General features: G+C 42.4%; 1 protein-coding gene across 3 annotated transcripts in view; it reads left to right on the top strand.

Moving 5' to 3' along the window:
* Nucleotides 1–17,506, top strand: part of TBC1D2B (TBC1 domain family member 2B) — an 87,160-nt gene that overhangs the window by 22,873 nt on the left and 46,781 nt on the right. For all 3 annotated transcript variants that reach the window (XM_082619654.1, XM_082619653.1, XM_082619655.1), the window contains exon 3: nucleotides 7,643–7,808. In XM_082619654.1, the coding sequence (XP_082475780.1) occupies nucleotides 7,643–7,808 (166 nt within the window). The remainder of the gene's footprint in view (nucleotides 1–7,642; nucleotides 7,809–17,506) is intronic.

The raw sequence follows: 17,506 nt of genomic DNA on the forward strand, positions 1-17,506 counted from the left end.
TATGTAGCTTCTAAGAACAAATAATGAAACTGTGGACAACCAGGCAATTTGCAAGACTATAATTATTCAGGAAGTCAGATAGTCTAAAGGGGGAAGACAAGAAGAAAAGGCTAGATTTTAGTCACTCTCCTTTTTTATCATCATTTTAGATAAAAATCTGTTAAAAGATAAAATGAGTTAAGGTATGTGGTGGTGCTCTGTTGTGTTTCTGAAGCCATGCCTGTAGTTATCTGCTCAGCTTATCCTAAATTGTGTGAACTCTAACTAGGATTGAAGACAAATATTTTTATTACTCTGATTTACATTAAAAAATAAAACTTTTCCTACTGGCCTCTCCTTGTTACCCAGTTTTTGGTAACATTTTCATTTGTTGTCTAATGGGTGTCACCCATCAGTACCCTCCTAGCCCCGAAATTCAACATGGGAAAAGATATAGGGAATTAACATTTGACAGGCAGTTGTGTCTTGGAAGGCAGCTCTGTCTGATGGAAGGATCCCTGTGGGCCTGGGTTTGAGTCTTGGCTCTGTTATTTACTATTTGTCAGACTCTGAGTGAGTCATTTTCTCTCTAGTAAAGGGTAGCAAACTGCAGCCTGTGGGAATGAAGTTTTATCAGAATAAAGCGCCACTCATTTATTTGCATATTGTCTGTGGCTGCTTTTGCACACCAGTGGTAGAGATGAATAGTTGTCACAGAGACCATTTGGCTCACCAGTCTAAAATATCTACTACTATCTGGGCCTTTAAGAAGAAGTTTGCTGACCCTTGCTGTGATGTCTTGAGCGTACCTCTCTTTTTGAGCCTCAGTTTCTTTATCCGTAAAATAGACATTGTTCATTCAGTCTTTCACTCCAGGAATTCTTGTATTCTAGGCATTGTGCCAGTGCCTGGGATGTAAAGACAAATAAGTCATGGGTCATGTTCTCAAGGAGTGTGTGGTCTAGTGAGGGACCCAGACAGGTAAAGAGGCCTGCACAATGCAGTCTGGTAAGCACAGGGCCAGAGGTGAGCACAGGAAGCTTACCTGCGTGCGGGTGTTGGAGGGTAGGGTGTTGGTGGTGTCTGAGAAGGCTTCCTGGACTAGGAGAGGGCTGAACTGAGTCCTGAAGAGCTGGCCTTGTGAAGCAGGCAAAGGAAAGGCCTGGAGACCCTAGAGACCAGGGCCTGACTTGAAGGTAGAGAGTGTGGACAGGAGTGACAAAGAGAAAGTTGGATGGATGATCAGGGACCAGACCTGGAAGGGCTTATGCATTTGAGATGATTAACCGAGTGGGAGAGAATGGATTCCTTGGCAAGACAAGAGAAAGAGAGACCAGTTAGAAGGCTGGTTGAGCCTAGAAATCATAGTGTCCTTGAGTAGGGTTGCATCAGAGAAGATGGAAAAAAGTGGGCAGAGTTGGGAGATTGTATGGTGGGAGAACTGGTGGATTAAAAGGTGGGATTAGCTTTGAGGGAGAGGGAAGGCAGACTGTGCCGTCCAGGTCCCAGGCCCAGGCAGTTGGCTGGATGGGATTGGAAGGAATACTAACAACAACTTTGTCCCCCACCCGTCCCCATCCCGCCAGTATTTCTGTTTTGAGGATCAGATGGGAAACTGCATTGTTAAGTGTAAAGTGTCAAGTGTATTATATATACACATGTATACATACATATATGATATTACCATTTTGAATCGGTTAGGATTATGTTCAGCCGCAATTAACAGGAAACCTGATAGGGACTTACAAATAGAGATTTATTTGTCTCATGATGGCAGTTCATAGCTGGCGAACCTCCTCCCCAGTGCCACTGAGGGACCCATTCTGTTCTCCAGCCTTAGAGTATTAGCTTCCCTCCTCATGCAAGCTGCCTTTGGGAGCGGCACCTATATCAAAAAGGAGAAAGCTTTCCCAGAAACCTTTGCTTTATGCCTGATTAACTAGAACTGTGTTGTGGAGACTCTGGAATGGAGTTTGAGGAGGCCAATGTTTTAGCTGAGCATGTGGCCACCATCAAAACCAGGGTCTGTAAGGAAGAGCTAGAATGGGTATCAGATAGGCAGCTGGCAGTGTCACATAATTGCCTACATTAAATTTGTTTTCAAGAGTTCATGTTTCTAGAGTAAGAATCTGTTCATCTGTGTGACTGAAATTTGCAGCTTTATATTAGTCAATCAAGTGTTAGAAAGTGAGATGAGTTTGTTTTATCTGATCTGTCTGCCTTCCATCTGCAGCCTGGCCTCTGAAAGTATGCCACGCCTCAGACACCACTCTGCTTGTCTTCCGTGTTTGGATAGATAAAGACTTAGTTTCAACACAAAGGAATAATTTGCAAAGATAAAATCAAGAGTCTGCAGACCTTCATAGCTGTTGGGAATGAGGCAGCCAGAACCCAAAGGAGGCTTGTAGCGAGCTAACAGCCTCATTACAAGCTGTGTGTCCAGCACATTCTGTTCACTTCATTTCCCATGTAAACTAATAGGCAAACAAGTCAGGGATAACAAGACTTTGTTTTTTTAAGACTTCCTGAGAGTTCAGGAGTACAAAAGCCCTCACCATCACAGGAGGAAAATGGTACAGTGAAGATGGTTTGAGGGATGACCACACCTTTCCTTCTCTGAAGCAGCCTCGAGAGTAACTGCCGCCCTCTCGGCTTGTGTGGGAGCAGGGGGAGGGGAAGGGAAGTGGCTGCTTGTTCCAGTCCTCCCCCAGTTTGAGCCGCGCTCTCTGTGCAAGTGCTGGAACTGGTGGGAGGGAAACCGTCGGGTGGGACGCAGACCCCACATTAGCAAAGCCACAGGAATTCCATGGAATCATTTCATGTCACAGTTCCCTAAAGTCATCAAAGAAGCTGTGCTTTTATGTTATCCTGTTTGTAAAATACTACAAAATGCCATGTGTTGTTTTAAAGTGTAAGTCACGGTGATTATCAGCCTTGTAGCTGAGGGGCAGCCTGATCCAGTGCAGAAAGCCGATGGAATGAAGGGCACACACCGTCTCCCCCTCTGGGAGCAAGATGCCGCCTCTGATTCCTTCTGGATGGAAGGTTCTGTGATTCCTAACGTCAGGCTGTGAAAGCGGGGGAGCCGATGAGCAGGGTCAGATTCCAGCTGTGTCTCTGGGGGAGCCTGGAGGAGCCTCCTGAAGAAGGTCCGGAGGAGACGGTCGGTGGTGGGCTGGAGTGTGGTGCCTGTGGAGGCAGGCTGGGCCTGGCTCTGGGTGGGATGTGGCGCAGTGAACGTGGTGGGGGTGGTGGTGATGTGCTGGGGTGCTGAGCCGCTGCCGGAGTGCAGGGCGGTGGGAGAGGGGAACAGAGGGAAGCCCTGGAGTCAGGTGTGCTCCCCGCCCCTAATGCAGGGGGTCTGAGAGGCGAGGTGGCAGGAGAGGGGCAGCCAGGAGGGCTGATGGGCGTCGTTCCTTAGAGAACTGCAGGGGTCTGCCGCCTCCTGCCTGATTTCCTCAGCCTCCAGAAGGCCCTCCCTGCCGCACCACGGCAGTCATTTAGTCATTCCTTCAACCATCTTACCAGCATTTATTGAGTCCCTCCCCTGTGGCTGCTGTTGGCTACGCAGCTGTTAGCAAATCAGGCTGGGGTCCAGGTCTCACAAGATGTACGTCCTTGGTGAGGCATGGGAGAGAGCAGACAGATGCGTCATTAACCAGACACGTGGACTGGCCCGCTGGGGACGCTCAGACCCGGTGGCTTGCTGCCTCTTCCTTTTGGGCTTAGATGCACACTGTGCCCTTACTTGGAAGTTAACTGTACCGCTCCTGACCACGCCTTCACAATCTGGGTTAAACTCACTTTGTTAAAGGGAAAAAAAGCTTTTTCAGGTTAACCCTGCTCTGAGTGCCCTCCACCAGCTCCCACTGGAGACTTGCAGGCTCTCTTTTGCGGTATCTTTGACAGCATGGCAATGGCCTTTTCCCAGTGCTTTTCCCTCCTTTCTTGGAGGATGCTGCATCTTGGGCACTCTGTTCTGCCCTCTGCGAGGTTGCTCGTGGTGGAGCTAGGAGCCGGAGAGGAGGGCAGACTCACGGAGGTGTCCAGATGTGAGCAGGAGCCTCCCTCTGTGGGTCCCACAGGGCCCCTGGTGTTAGAATGCGTTCAGTGGGAAGGACTCCTGGAGATCTGGGAATGGCCACGCCAGAATGATAGAGGTCGTGCTGGAATCAGAACCCAGGAAATCTGTAGTCTAAAAGTCGCTCAGAGGTGTCATTTAGGCATTGGGAAATGTTCAGAAATAACAGAGAAGGTCTGAACACCAAAACTCTTCAAGCACAGACTTTCTCTCCCCACTGCAGCTGCAAGATAAAGCACATGTTCGTGAATCCAATCCATCCTCTTAAGGATTTCAAGGAAATACTGCCCTGTCCTAGTTTGTATCCTTCTTGAGGCGGTTCCCTGAATGCTAATGTTAGGACATGTATTGAGGGGAAGCCAGCAGCTCCGCTTTTAATTAAGGAAATCTCACGTGGTCTATTAACAACAAAAAACCAGACAAAACAATCTAGCTAAAACTGGGAAATGGCTTCTTTTTCACGTCAAATGATGACTTTTAGAAACGGTTTGTTTTGCCAACATCCTCCCTGGCCTCCGGTCCCTTTTCTGCACCCCACCCCCAGGGCCTGAGTTCCTCAGGAACAGTTTCCAGTGTGGGCCCAGGGCTGCTGCCAGGCCTGGGCGTCCTGGTAACAGGTGCTTGGCTATGCGAGAGCACTTGACAGTCTCACCCGCAGAGGGGCCGCTCCTCACCTTGCTGCCAGCCCACACAGGAAGAAGGGGCTGGACTCTGCTCGAAACAGAAACAGGTGCAGTGCACTGTGTTTATTTCCTGGTTTGGTTTAGAGTTGTAATGCTTTGCCTGTGAGGGGTCTGCGGAAGACTAGCCTCCGGGAAGCCTGGGTGTCGGCTTTACCTTTGTCTGATATAGAGGCGGTGCACCCGTGTGCCCAATGACCGACACACACTCACAGATGTCGGATGCCTGCCTCTACCCGGTACAGTCACTGCACCCGCCATGAGGCTGTTGTCACTGCAGGAGCAGGTGACTGCCTTCTAGCCCCAGCTCAGGGCTTCTGTGTCAAATAAAGTAGGTAGAGGAAACTGGACCCGGTTAGTGGTGTTTGAACTTGTTTTTTGTTTGTTTATTGGAACTCTTTTTTTCCAAATGAAATCTCAAGAGGAACTCCAAGATATAAAAGAGTGAAAAGAGGAACCACCCTGGTTGAAGCTGAGAGTGGGACCCCTTCCTTCTCTCCCTCTGAAAATTCCCAAGGCATCTGCTGGACCCTAAGGCTCAGGGGAAAGTCTGGATACCAGGGACTCGATGCATTCGGTGGTGACTTGGAGCTTAACATTTTATTATTTTATATCTTTCTCCTAGATGTGTTCTCCTTTAGGACAAGAACTCTCTTATTTTTTGTTGTACCCTGAGCACCTAGTGCTTCATACACAGTGGTAGCTTGAACCAAGAATCAGGAACCAGTGGTGGTTTGTAACTTCTGGCCTTCTTGACTTAATCTTATAATCCATTGCCAAGCCTATAGTTCTTCTGTCTCCCAACACACCCTCTTGCCTTTTCTACTTAGAACGCTACTATGAGCCAGGTGTTGACTCTCCTGGGCAGGTACCAGTTCCCCTCATGGATACACAGCAGTCATTTCGTGTCACAGCCAGCATACTTTTCCCAGTGTGTTCCCGGAGCCCTTGCCATGCTGACTGTGGTCAAGTTAGTGACCTGCCAACAAAGTGTGAGCACATCATAAGGTGTTCGCGTTTGGAACATCAATTTTCAAGGGCCCCTGAGTCCAGGATTCCCTGTGCTCTGCCTTCTCTACAAGTGCTCGATGACCTTCACAGTGACCTGTTCTAAGTGAACTCATGTTGTGTGCCCTGCTCATCTGATTAGAAAGTAATTTTTTTCTTGGTTATCAGTGTTCAGTGTTCCATTCTGATTCTGTTTCCACTGAAGGAGTGACGGTTGATATTGCCAATGTAGGGATGCTTTATTCAAGGGGAGTATAGATCAAATTGATTATTGTAAAACAATGTTAAATTCTGTTTACAAACATACATATTCTCAGAGAGATTATATCATTTGGAAGAATACAAAGTATTTATTGTTGGATACATTTTATCAAAACTTTAGAAAAGTAAGTTTTTATTATGGGTCTTATGGGAAATTTTAAGCTATGCAAAGAGAGAATAACATAATATTACCCACATGTTTATTAGGTAGTTTCAACAATTAGTATTTCATGACCCATCTTGTTTCATTGATATGTTTACCCACTTAATTTTGTTATTTGGAAGCAAATAACATGTTATTTGAGGCAACTATTACTTATTTGTTAAATAACAAAATGTTATCTTTTTTCTTTTTTTGAATTTTATTTATTTTTTTATACAGCAGCTTCTTATTATCCATTTTATACATATTAATGTATATATGTCAATCCCAATCTAAAAATACAGAACGCTTCATGAATTTGCGTGTCATCCTTGTGCAGGGGCCATGCTAATCTTCTCTGTATCGTTCTAGTTTTAGTGTATGTGCTGCTGAAGCGAGCACCAAAATGTTATCTTGAAGCAAATTCTGGGCATCATATCATTGCAACCTTAAATATTTCAAGCATTTACATTTTATTTTAAGATGTTTTTGATGTGGACCATTTTTAAAGTCTTTATTGAATTTGTTGCAGTATTGCTTCTGTTTTTTAATGTTTTTTGGTTTTTTGGCCACAAGGCATGTGGGATATTAGCTCCCTGACCAGGGATCGAACCCACACACCCCCTGCATTGGAAGGCAAAGTCTTAACCACTGGACCCCCAGGGAAGTCCCTCAACCACTTAGATTTTAAAGATACATTCCGAAATTTGATAATGCTTTAGCATCAATGCATTTGTCTATGAATTTACTGAACTGCTATCCTTTATATGCAAACTTATTTTTTCAGTGTCACTATTTGCGATCAGCAAGTATATATATATATTCTATTCCTCTCACTTTCTTACAGAAAAGGGCATTAATGTAATCTGGTCTGCACTTTGCTTTTTTCACCTAACGGTTTATCCTGGAAATTGTTCCTTATCAGTATAGGTGAGTGGACCATGATCACAGCTTTATACCAGGTTTACTGATCTACAAGACAGCAGAGAAGAGCCCTAGCTTCTTCTTTCCCTGGGCCGATGCTGTTAACTTTGTGATTTGAAGCATGTACCACCTTCCTTTGAGGACCATGGGTCTACTTTAGATGAAAATGGTTGCAGAACACGCTAGCCACCTACAGATTGTGTTTTCATGTAGTACACATTAAAAATATACTATAATATATACTATATAGATTTTTTTTTTTTTTTTTTTTTTGTGGTACGCGGGCCTCTCACTGTTGTGGCCTCTCCCGTTGTGGAGCACAGGCTCCGGATGCGCAGGCTCAGCGGCCATGGCTCACAGGCCCAGCCGCTCCGCGGCATGTGGGATCTTCCCGGACCGGGGCACGAACCCATGTCACCTGCATCGGCAGACGGACTCTCAACCACTGCGCCACCAGCGAAGCCCTATATAGATTTTTATATAGTATATCAAGACAGTGAACTATGTAGGATATCAAGTTCCCTGTGGAAACTTTGAATAACTGACACTTGTTTGCCTTTCTTTCAGATTTAATTAACCCGCACCCAAATGCTTCTGCAGAAAAAGCCAGAAATGTCCTAGCTGTGGAAACTGCCCCTGGAGAGCTGGTGGGAGAGCAAGCTGCAAATCAGCCCGCCCCAGGGCATCCAAATTCCATTAACTTCTCTTTAAAACAGTGGGGCACTGAGCTCAAGTGAGTCTTTGGAAAGCAGCATGTGAAACTGAAAACGGCTTATTTCTGATAATGTATGTTATAATTTTATGTATGAAATTATAAAACCACCTGACATTTGTGAAGGCATTTATCACAAGGTACTTTTGCATATTTCGTTATTTTTTTAGCTTGTATGGAATGCCTATTATGTGCCTGTTGCTGTGAAACACTTTCACACTCATGGTTTAATTGCTTGACTCTGTGAGGTAGGTCATATGGTTGACATTTTACAGAGAGAGCAGTTGGCTCAGGAAGAGTCCTTGTCTAAGGTCACAAGTCTCCCAGGCTGCAGAGTTGAATGAGCATCACCACAATCAATTTGAGAACATTTTCATTACCCCAAAAAGAAACCCCAGTACCCGTTAGCAGTCCCTTCCCCTTTCCCCCAAACCTCTTCCTATCCGGCCCTTGGTAACCACTAATCTACTTTTTGTGTCAATGGATTTGACTGTTTGGATATTTCATATAAATGACATCATACGGTATGTGGTCCTCTGTGTCTTGCTTCTTTCACCGAGCGTAATGTTTTTAAGGTTCATCCATGTTGTAGTACATATTAGTACTTCATTTCTTTTTTTGTTGTTATAAATTTATTTTATTTATTTTTAGCTGCATTGGGTCTTCGTTGCTGCACGTGGGCTTCCTCTAGTTGTGGCGAGTGGGGGCTACTCTTCGTTGCAGTGCGCGGGCTTTTCATTGTGTTGGCTTCTCTTGTTGAGGAGCATGGGCTCTAGGCACATGGGCTTCAGTAGTTGTGGATCGTGGGCTCTAGAGTGCAGGCTCAGTAGTTGTGGCGCATGGGCTTAGTTGCTCCATGGCATGTGGGATCTTCCCAGACCAGGGCTCCAACCCGTGTCCTCTGCATTGGCAGGCAGATTCTTAACAACTGCACCACCAGGGAAGTCCCCATTTCTTTTTATTGAACAATAAGTTTCCATTATGCGGGTATACCACATTTTGTTTATCCATTCTTCAGTTAAGGGAAATTTGGGTTCTTTCCACTTTTCGGCTACTATGAATACAGCTGCTATAAATATCTTTGCAGGTTTTATGTGGACATAATTTTTCAACTTCTTTGAGTAAATACCAAGGAACACGATTGCTGGATCATATGGTAAGAGTATGTTTAGTTTTGTAAGAAACTGGCAGTCTTCTGAAATGTACCACTTTGCCTTCATTTCTACCAGCGATGAATGAGAGTTCCTGTTGCTCCACATCCTTGCCAGCATTTCGTGTTGTCAGATTTTTGTCATATCATGACATATGATGTGATGCATTTTTCATGTGCTTATTTGCCACCTCTGTATCTTCTTTGGTGGAGTGTCTGTTAAGGTCTTTGGCCATTTCTTAATTGGGTTGTTTGTTTTCTTATTATTGAGTTTTAAGAGTTCTTTGTATATTTTGGGTAGCAGTCCTTTATCAGATGTGTTTTCTGTAAATATATTTTCATAGTCTGTGGCTGTCATTTAATTCTCTTATATTGCCTTTCACAGAGCAGAAGTTTTTAATTTTAATCAAGTCCAGCTTATCAATTATTTCTTTCAAGATTGTGTCTTTGGTATTATATCTCATACCTTCACCATATGCAAGGTTGTGTAGGTTTTCTTCTGTGCTAACTTGTAGGAGTTCTGTAATTTTGAGTTTTACATTTATGTCTATGATCCATTTTGAGTGAATTTTTGTGATGTGTGTAAGGTTTGTGTCTAGATTCTTTATTTTGCATGTCGATGTCTAGTTGTTCCAGCACTGTTTCTTGAAGAGGTTATCTTTGCTCCATTGTATTGTCTTTGCTTTTTTGTCAAAGATCAGTTGACTGTATTTATATGATTCTATTTCTTGATTCTCTGTTATGTTCCATTAAGGTATTTGTCTATTCTTTTGCCAATACCACACTGGCTTGATTACCATAGCTTTATAGTAAGCCTCAAAGTAGAGTAGTGTCAGTCTTCCAGCTTTGTTATTCTTCAGTATTGTGTTGGATATTCTGGGTCTTTCCCCTCTCCATGTAAACTTTAGAATCAGTTTGTCAATAACCACAAAATAACTTGCTAGGATTTTGATTGGGGTTGCATTGAATCTATAGATAAAATTGGGACAAACTGACAATGTTGAGTCTTTCTATTCATGAGTGTGGAATATCTCTCCATTTATTCTGTTGTTCTTTGATTTCATTCATCAGAGTTTTGTGGTTTTCCTCATACAGATCATATATATATATATATATATATATATATATATATATATATATGTGTGTGTGTGTATACTTAGATTTATACTTAAGTACTTTTCTTTCTTGGGTGCTATTGTAAATGACATGGTGTTTTTAATTTCAAATTCCACTTGTTCATTGTTGGTATATAGGAAAACAGTTGAATTTTGTATATTAATCTTATATTGTGCAACCTTGATGTAATCACTTATTATTTCCAAGAGTTTTTTGGTTAATTCTTTCAGATTTTCTACATAGATGGTTGTCATCTATGAACAATTTTATGTCTTCCTTCCCAATATTTTTAATTTCTTTTCTTTGCCTTATTGCATTAGCAAGGACTTCCAGTACGGAGTTGAAAAGGAGTGGTGAGAAGGTACATCGTTGCCTTGTACCTGATCTTAGTGGAAATGCTTCAGGTTTCTTACCATTAAGTATGATGTTAGCTGTAGGCTTTTTGTAGATAGTCTTTATCAAGTTGAGAAAGTTCCCTCTATTCCGAGTTTACTGAGAGTTTTTATCATGAATGGGTGTTGGATTTTGTCAGATGCATTTTCTGCATCTGTTGATATGATTATGTGATTTTCCTTTTCTAGTCTGTGATGTGATGGATTACAATAATTGCTTTTATTTTTTAAATTTATTTATTATTTTTGGCTGTGTTGGGTCTTTGTTGCTGCACACGTGCTTTCTTTAGTTGCAGCGAGTGGGGGCTACTCTTCGTTGTGGTGCATGGGCTTCTCATCGTGGTGGCTTCTCTTGTTGCGGAGCACAGGCTCTAGAGCGCGGGGGCTTGAGTAGATGCGGCGCATAGGCTCAGTAGTTGTGGCTTGTGGGCTCTAGAGCACAGGCTCAGTAGTTGTGGCACACAGGCTTAGTTGCTCCGCGGCATGTGGGATCTTCCCGGACCAGGGCTCAACCCGTGTCCCCTGCATTGGCAGGCGGACTCTTAACCACTGCACCACCAGGGAAGCCCCCAATAATTGATTTTAGAATGTTGAATGAGTCTTGCATACCTTGGATAAATCTCACTTCATTGTGAAGTATAGTTTTTTTATACATTTTTGAATTTGATTTGCTAATACTTTGTTGAGGATTTTTGTATCTGTGTTCATACGACACATTGGTCTGTAGTTTCTTTTTTTATTCTTTTTTTGGTTTGCCATTAGGGGAATGCTGCTCTCATAGAATGAGTTAGCAAGTATTCTCTCTGTTTCTATCCCCTGAAAGAGATTGTAGATAATTAATATAACTTCTTGGGACTTCCCTGGTGGTCCAGTGGTTAAGACTCTGCGCTCCCAGTGCAGGGGCCCGGGTTCGATCCCTGGTCAGGGAACGAGATCCTGCATGCCACAACTAAAGATCCCACATGCCGCAACTAAAGGTGCCGTATGTGGCAACAAAGATCTCATGTGCTGCAACTAGGACCTGGTGCAGCCAAATAAATAAATAAATATTTTAAAAATTAGTATAATTTTTTTCTTTAATGTTTGGTAGAATTCATCAATGAACCCATTTGGGCCTGTACTTTCTGTTTTGGAAGGTTATTATTGATTCCATTTTAAAAATAGATATAGGCCTATTCAGATCTTTTATTTCTTCTTGTGTGAGTTTTGGCAGATTGTGTCTTTCAAGGGATTGGTCCATTTCATCTAAGTTATCAAATTTATGGGCATAGAGTTTGTTGTATTTCTTGCATATCCTTTTAATTTCCATGGAATCTGTAGTGATTTTCCCTCTTTAATCTCTGATATTAGTAATTAGAATCATTTCTTTTTTCCTTAGTTAGTCTGGCTAGAGGCTTACCACACTGATTGATCTTTTCAAATAACCAGCTTTGGTTTCATGTTTTTTTTTTAACATTTATTTAATTTATTTTTTGGCTGCATTGTGTCTTAGTTGCGGGACTAGGGATCTTTTGTTGTGGTGCACGGGCTCTTCGTTGCGGTGCGCGGGCTTCTCTCTAGTTGTGGCACGCAGGCTTCTCTCTAGTTGTGGCCTGCGGGCTCCAGAGCATGTGGGCTCTGTAGTTGCGGCACGTGGGCTCTTTAGTTGTGCCGTGTGGGCTCAGTAGTTGTGGCACATGGGCTCAGTAGTTGAGGTGCACGGGCTTAGTTGCCCAACGGCATGTGGATCTTAGTTCCCTGACCAGGGATCGAACAGGCATCCCCTGCATTGCAAGACGGATTCTTAAGCACTGGACCACCAGATAAGTCTCTGGTTTCATTTTTTTCTGTATTGATTTTCTGTTTTCAATTTTATTGATTTCTGCTTTACTTCTTATTATTTATTTTCTTCTGCTTACTTTGGATTTAATTTGCTCTTCTTTTTCTAGTATCCTATGGTAGAAACTTGGATTATTAATTTTAGATCTTTTTTCTTTTCTATTATATGCATTCAATGCTATAAATTTCCCTCTAAGCTCTGCTTTTGCTGCATCCCACAGATTTTGATAATTGATGTTTTCCTGTAGTTCAGAATATTTTAGACTTTCCCTTGAGATGTCTTCTTTGGCTCCTGTTCGTTGGAAATGTTGTTTGTAGTGTTAGTTGTAGTGTTGTTTAATCCCCGCATACTTGAGGATTTTCCTGTTACCTTCTGTTACTGATTTCTGGTTTAATTCCACTGTCGTCTGAAAGCAGATGTTAATTCCACTGTGGTCTGAAAGAAGATGTTGTATGATTTCTGTTCTTTAAATTTGTTAAGGTGTGTTTTATGGCCCAGAATGTGGTTTGTCTTGATGAATGGTCCATGTGAGGAAAATGTATATTCTGCTCTTGTTGGCTGAAGTAATTTATAGATATCATTTACATGAAGTTGATGGATGGTGTTGAGTTTGACTGTGTCCTTATTGATTTTTTGCCTGCTGGATTTGTCTGTTTTGGTTAGAGGGCTGTTGAAGTCTCCATCTATGATAGTGGATTCATCTATTTCTCCTTTCAGTTCTATCAGTTTTTGCCTCACATAGTTTGATGCTCTGTTGTTAGGCACATACACATTAAGAATCGTTATGTCTTCTTGGAGGATTGACTGCTTTATCATTATGTCATGCCCTTCTTTATCCCTGATAACTTCCCTTACTTTGAAGTCTACTCTATATGAATTTAATATAGCTCTCCTGCTTTCTTTTGATTAGTGTTATTTAGCACAATATATTTTTCTCTATTTACTTTAATCTATTTGTGTCTTTATTTAAAAGTGGGTTTCTTGTAGACAACATATAGTTGTGTGCTGATTTTTGATCCATTCTGACAATTTCTGTATTTTAATTGGTACATTTACACCATTGACATTCAAAGTGGTTATTGATATAGTTGGATAAATATAGACTGTATTTGTTACTGTTTTCTATTTGTTGTCCTTTTTCTTTATTGCTATTTTTGTCTTCCACTCTCTTAACTGCCTTTTGTGGTTTTAACTGAGCATTTTATATGATTCCATTTTCTCTCCTTTCTTGGCATATCAGTTATACTTTTTCTTTCTTTTTTTTTTTTTTACTTTTTTAGTGGTTGCCCTAGAGTTTCCAATATGCATTTACGACTAATCCAAGTCCACTTTGAAATAATGCTATCCACTTCACAGGTTGTGTGTGTACCTTATAACAACAAAATAATCCCAATATCCACCTCTAGACCCTTATATCATTGCTGTTATTCATTTCACTTATATATAAAGCATATATAGCACATATATACATAATATGTATACATAAGCATACATAACATATGCATAATATAAGCTTGTACATATATAAAATGTACATCAGTATACCATACATAACATGTATACATAAGCATACATTGTTGGTATTTTTATTTTGAACAAACTGTTACCTATTAGATCAATTAGAATAAGAAAAATAAAAGTTTTCATTTTACTTTCACTTATTCCTTCTTCAATAATCTTCCTTTCTTTATGTTAGATCTGAGTTTCTGACCTATATTATTTTTCTTCTCTCTAAAGAACTTAATACTTCTTGCAAGGCAAATCTACTAGCAACAGATTCCCTCAATTTTTTTTTTTTTTGGTCTGAGAAAGTCTTTATTTTTTTAATTCTCTTTTACACTTGAAGGATAATTTCACAGTTTACAGAATTCTAAGTTGGTGGGATTTTTTTTCTCTCAACACTTTACATATTTCAGTCTACTATTATTTGCATGGTTTCTGAGGAGAGGTCAGATGTAATTATCTTTGTTCCTCTATAGGTAAGGTAGTTTTTTTCCTCCGACTTCTTTCAGAATTTTTTATCTTTGATTTTCTGTAATTTGAAAATGGTATGCCAAGGTATGGCTTTTTGGCATTTATCCTGCTTGGTGTTCTATGAGCTTCCTGGAGCTGTGGTTTGGTATCTGAGGTTAATTTGGGAAATAATCCATCATTATTGTTTCAAATATTTCTTCTTTTCCCCTCTTTTTCTTCTACTTCTGATATTCCCTTTATGCATATGTTACACCTTTTGTGGTTGTCCCATAGACCTCAGATATTCTGTTCTTTGTTCTCTCCTTTTTCTTTTTTTTTCCCAGTCTTTGTTCTCTTTGCCTTTTAGTTTTGGAGGATTCTATTGAGATATCTGTATGCTCAGAGATACTTTCCTCAGCTGTGTGCAGTCTACTAATAAGCCCGTCAAAGGCATCCTTCATTTTTTCTGCAGTGTTTTTTTTCTCTGGCATTTCTTTTTGGTTCTTTCTTAGAATTTCCATCTCTGCTTACACTTCCCATCTGTTCTTGCATGCGGTCTACTTAATCCATCAGGGCCCTGAGCATATTAATCATAGATGTTTTAAATTTCCCGCTTGATACTTCCAACATCCCTGCCATGTCTGGTTCTGATGGTTGCTTGTCTCTTCAAACTGTGGAGGTTTTTGCCTTTTGGTATGCCTTGTAATTTTTTGCTGGTAGCTGAACATGATGTTCTAAGTGAAAGGTAACTGCTGTAAATAGGCTTTTAGTAATATGGTGATGAGGTGTGGGAGGTGAGGAAGTGTTGTATAGTCCTATGATGAGGGCTCAGTCTTTTTTTTTTTTTCACGTTACACCGGCCTCTCACTGCTGTGGCCTCTCTCGCTGCGGAGCACAGGCTCTGGACGTGCAGGCCCAGCAGCCATGGCTCACGGGCCCAGCCACTCCACGGCATGAGGGATCTTCCCAGACCAGGGCACAAACCCGCGTCCCCTGCATCAGCAGGCGGACTCTCAACCACTGCGCCACCAGAGAAGCCCAGGGCTCAGTCTTTTAGTGAGCTTGTGCCTCTGGAGTTTGAACTTCGCAAGTGTTTCTCCGTGTTTTTATTCCTCCCTTAGGTGGGCCAGGATGGCTAGAATGGGCTGGAGTTGAGTATTCCCCTTCCCACAGGTCAGTTAGGCTCTGATAATACACAGGTTAGGCTCTGGTTAATAGTTTTCCTGGAAGGCAGGCCTTGTTGAGAACAGAGTACTCTGGAGTATTTAAAAATTATTCCTTTTCCCCTCTCCCTGCCAGAAGTCAGAGGGAATTTTTCTCTGGTATTCACTGTGGGAACCTGGTCAAGCTCCTGGAGGTAACTCTCACAATATTGTGGGGACCCCTATGACAGGCCCCCTGGAGTTTTTAACTCGCAGTTGTCTGTACTGAGCCTCCAGCGAGTCATCAGTTACGGTGAGTTTTCCTACCCTGGCACTGGTTCCTTAGGTGATCCTCCGCTATAGGAAGCTGCGACTCCCTGTATTGGCCTGTCCTTCCAGTATTGGGGATAGCAGTTTGCCCTGTGTCCTCCCCTCTCTTATGGATCCAGGAAGTGGCTTGTTCCTTAGGTCACCATTTCCCCATATTCTCACTCCCTGAGCTGCCGTGTTCCGGCCATTCCGTACCTTGCTCCTCACCCAGGACCTTCACTCATGGTGTGTCCTTCTGCTCGGGGTGCCCCATGTCATCTGATTCAGTCCTTTGCCAGCCAGTGCCGAAGGTAAGGTGGGAGGGAGGAGGCAAGGTGGGGCTGTCTCCCTGGGTGCCTGAAACTGGAGCAGCACTGCTTTCATTGATTTCAACCTGTTGGACTTCTCCTTAAAGAAAGGGTTCTATGCTCCTAAAAATGTTGGAGAGCCACCAAGAGGTTATCCCTTTCTTTTACAGGTTAAGAAGCTGAGGCTTAAGAGAGGTAATGAAACCACAGAAATGCATCTTGGTGGGGGGCTCTGAGGAGCTCCGGTTCTTTATGTCTCAGCACAGGAAGAATTCTGTGAGAGGCAAAGTGATAGATAAGAAGTGGTTTATTAGAATAGGACACTTGTGAGGTTTACAAGTGGGTGGGCAAGAGGGTGCCCCCCCAAGAACTTAGTGGGCTACAGTTTTATAATCAAAGGAAAAGAGGGGAGGGGGAAAAGACCACCTTATTCCTCACTCTTTGAGCCTTCCATCGTTAACTCCTCCGACATGTTGGGAGGGGGAGTTTTTGACCCTATATGGCCCATCCAGGACTGTCACGGTGCTATGGAAAAATTATTTCAGGTCTCAGTATAATGAGTGTCTTTCACTTTGAAATGTCACCTTTCCCAAATTATTACTTTTTATGTGTACAGAGCACGTCCTAGGGGTCATTAACTTACTGACATCACAGGGCAGGATGTGGGTCTCATCCCACCATTGTTTTGTTTTGGGACATGTCTCATGCTTCTGTTGCATGGTTTTGTTGCTAAGCAAGCCTGCTTGGCTTTGTTGCTAGGGAGGCCTGCTTTCTTGAGTGATCATTAACTTACAGGGGTCTCCTATACTTTTTTCTTTACTTACAATCCTTTAGTGGAATTAACTATTTAATCACCTACTTTGTCCCTTTACTCTGTCCCTATCAGTAAAGTGACTTGCTCAAGACACATAGCAGGTGTATGGCAGATCTGAAAGGCACCTTGGGTGCCTCAATTGGAGCCCAGTGTTCCTTCCACCTCTCATTGTAAGAACATATTCGGGAAACTGTTGATTTGCCAGATTTTCACACCTAACTAGCCTCAACTGCCCTCAAAGTTAGATAATGGAAAGCGGGAGAGACAGACCTGTAACACTGGAGACTTTCTGATTATGGAGTGTGTCCAACCTAGGAAAGTGAGCATGTGTCACCTTTGCTTGTAACAACTGACTGTTCACTTTCAGGGTTAAAGGTCACTTGGAGATAGCTTCTGTCAGCTGTGCCTTCCCACTGTAGCCCAGTAATTAAGAGCCAGACAGCTGGTTCAATTACCAGATCTACAACTTAAAAGCTGGATAACTCAGGCAAATTACTTAAGTTTCATTTGTAAAATGGGGATAATAATCACACATACTTCGGGAGAGCAACGTGATGATGACAACTTAAGCTGACCCTCACTGAGTACTAGATGAGGGCTAGTTGTTGCCATTTTTGGGGGAGACACAGCTCATGGCAAAGCCATTCTCCACGGAGGTCCAGGGGGCCAATTCCTGTAGAAACCCTGATGTTTATGGATTGGCATATGGATCTTAG

Source organism: Mesoplodon mirus, assembly GCF_964341445.2.
Source record: "Mesoplodon mirus genome assembly, chromosome: 4".
NCBI classification, from domain to species: Eukaryota; Metazoa; Chordata; class Mammalia; order Artiodactyla; family Ziphiidae; genus Mesoplodon; species Mesoplodon mirus.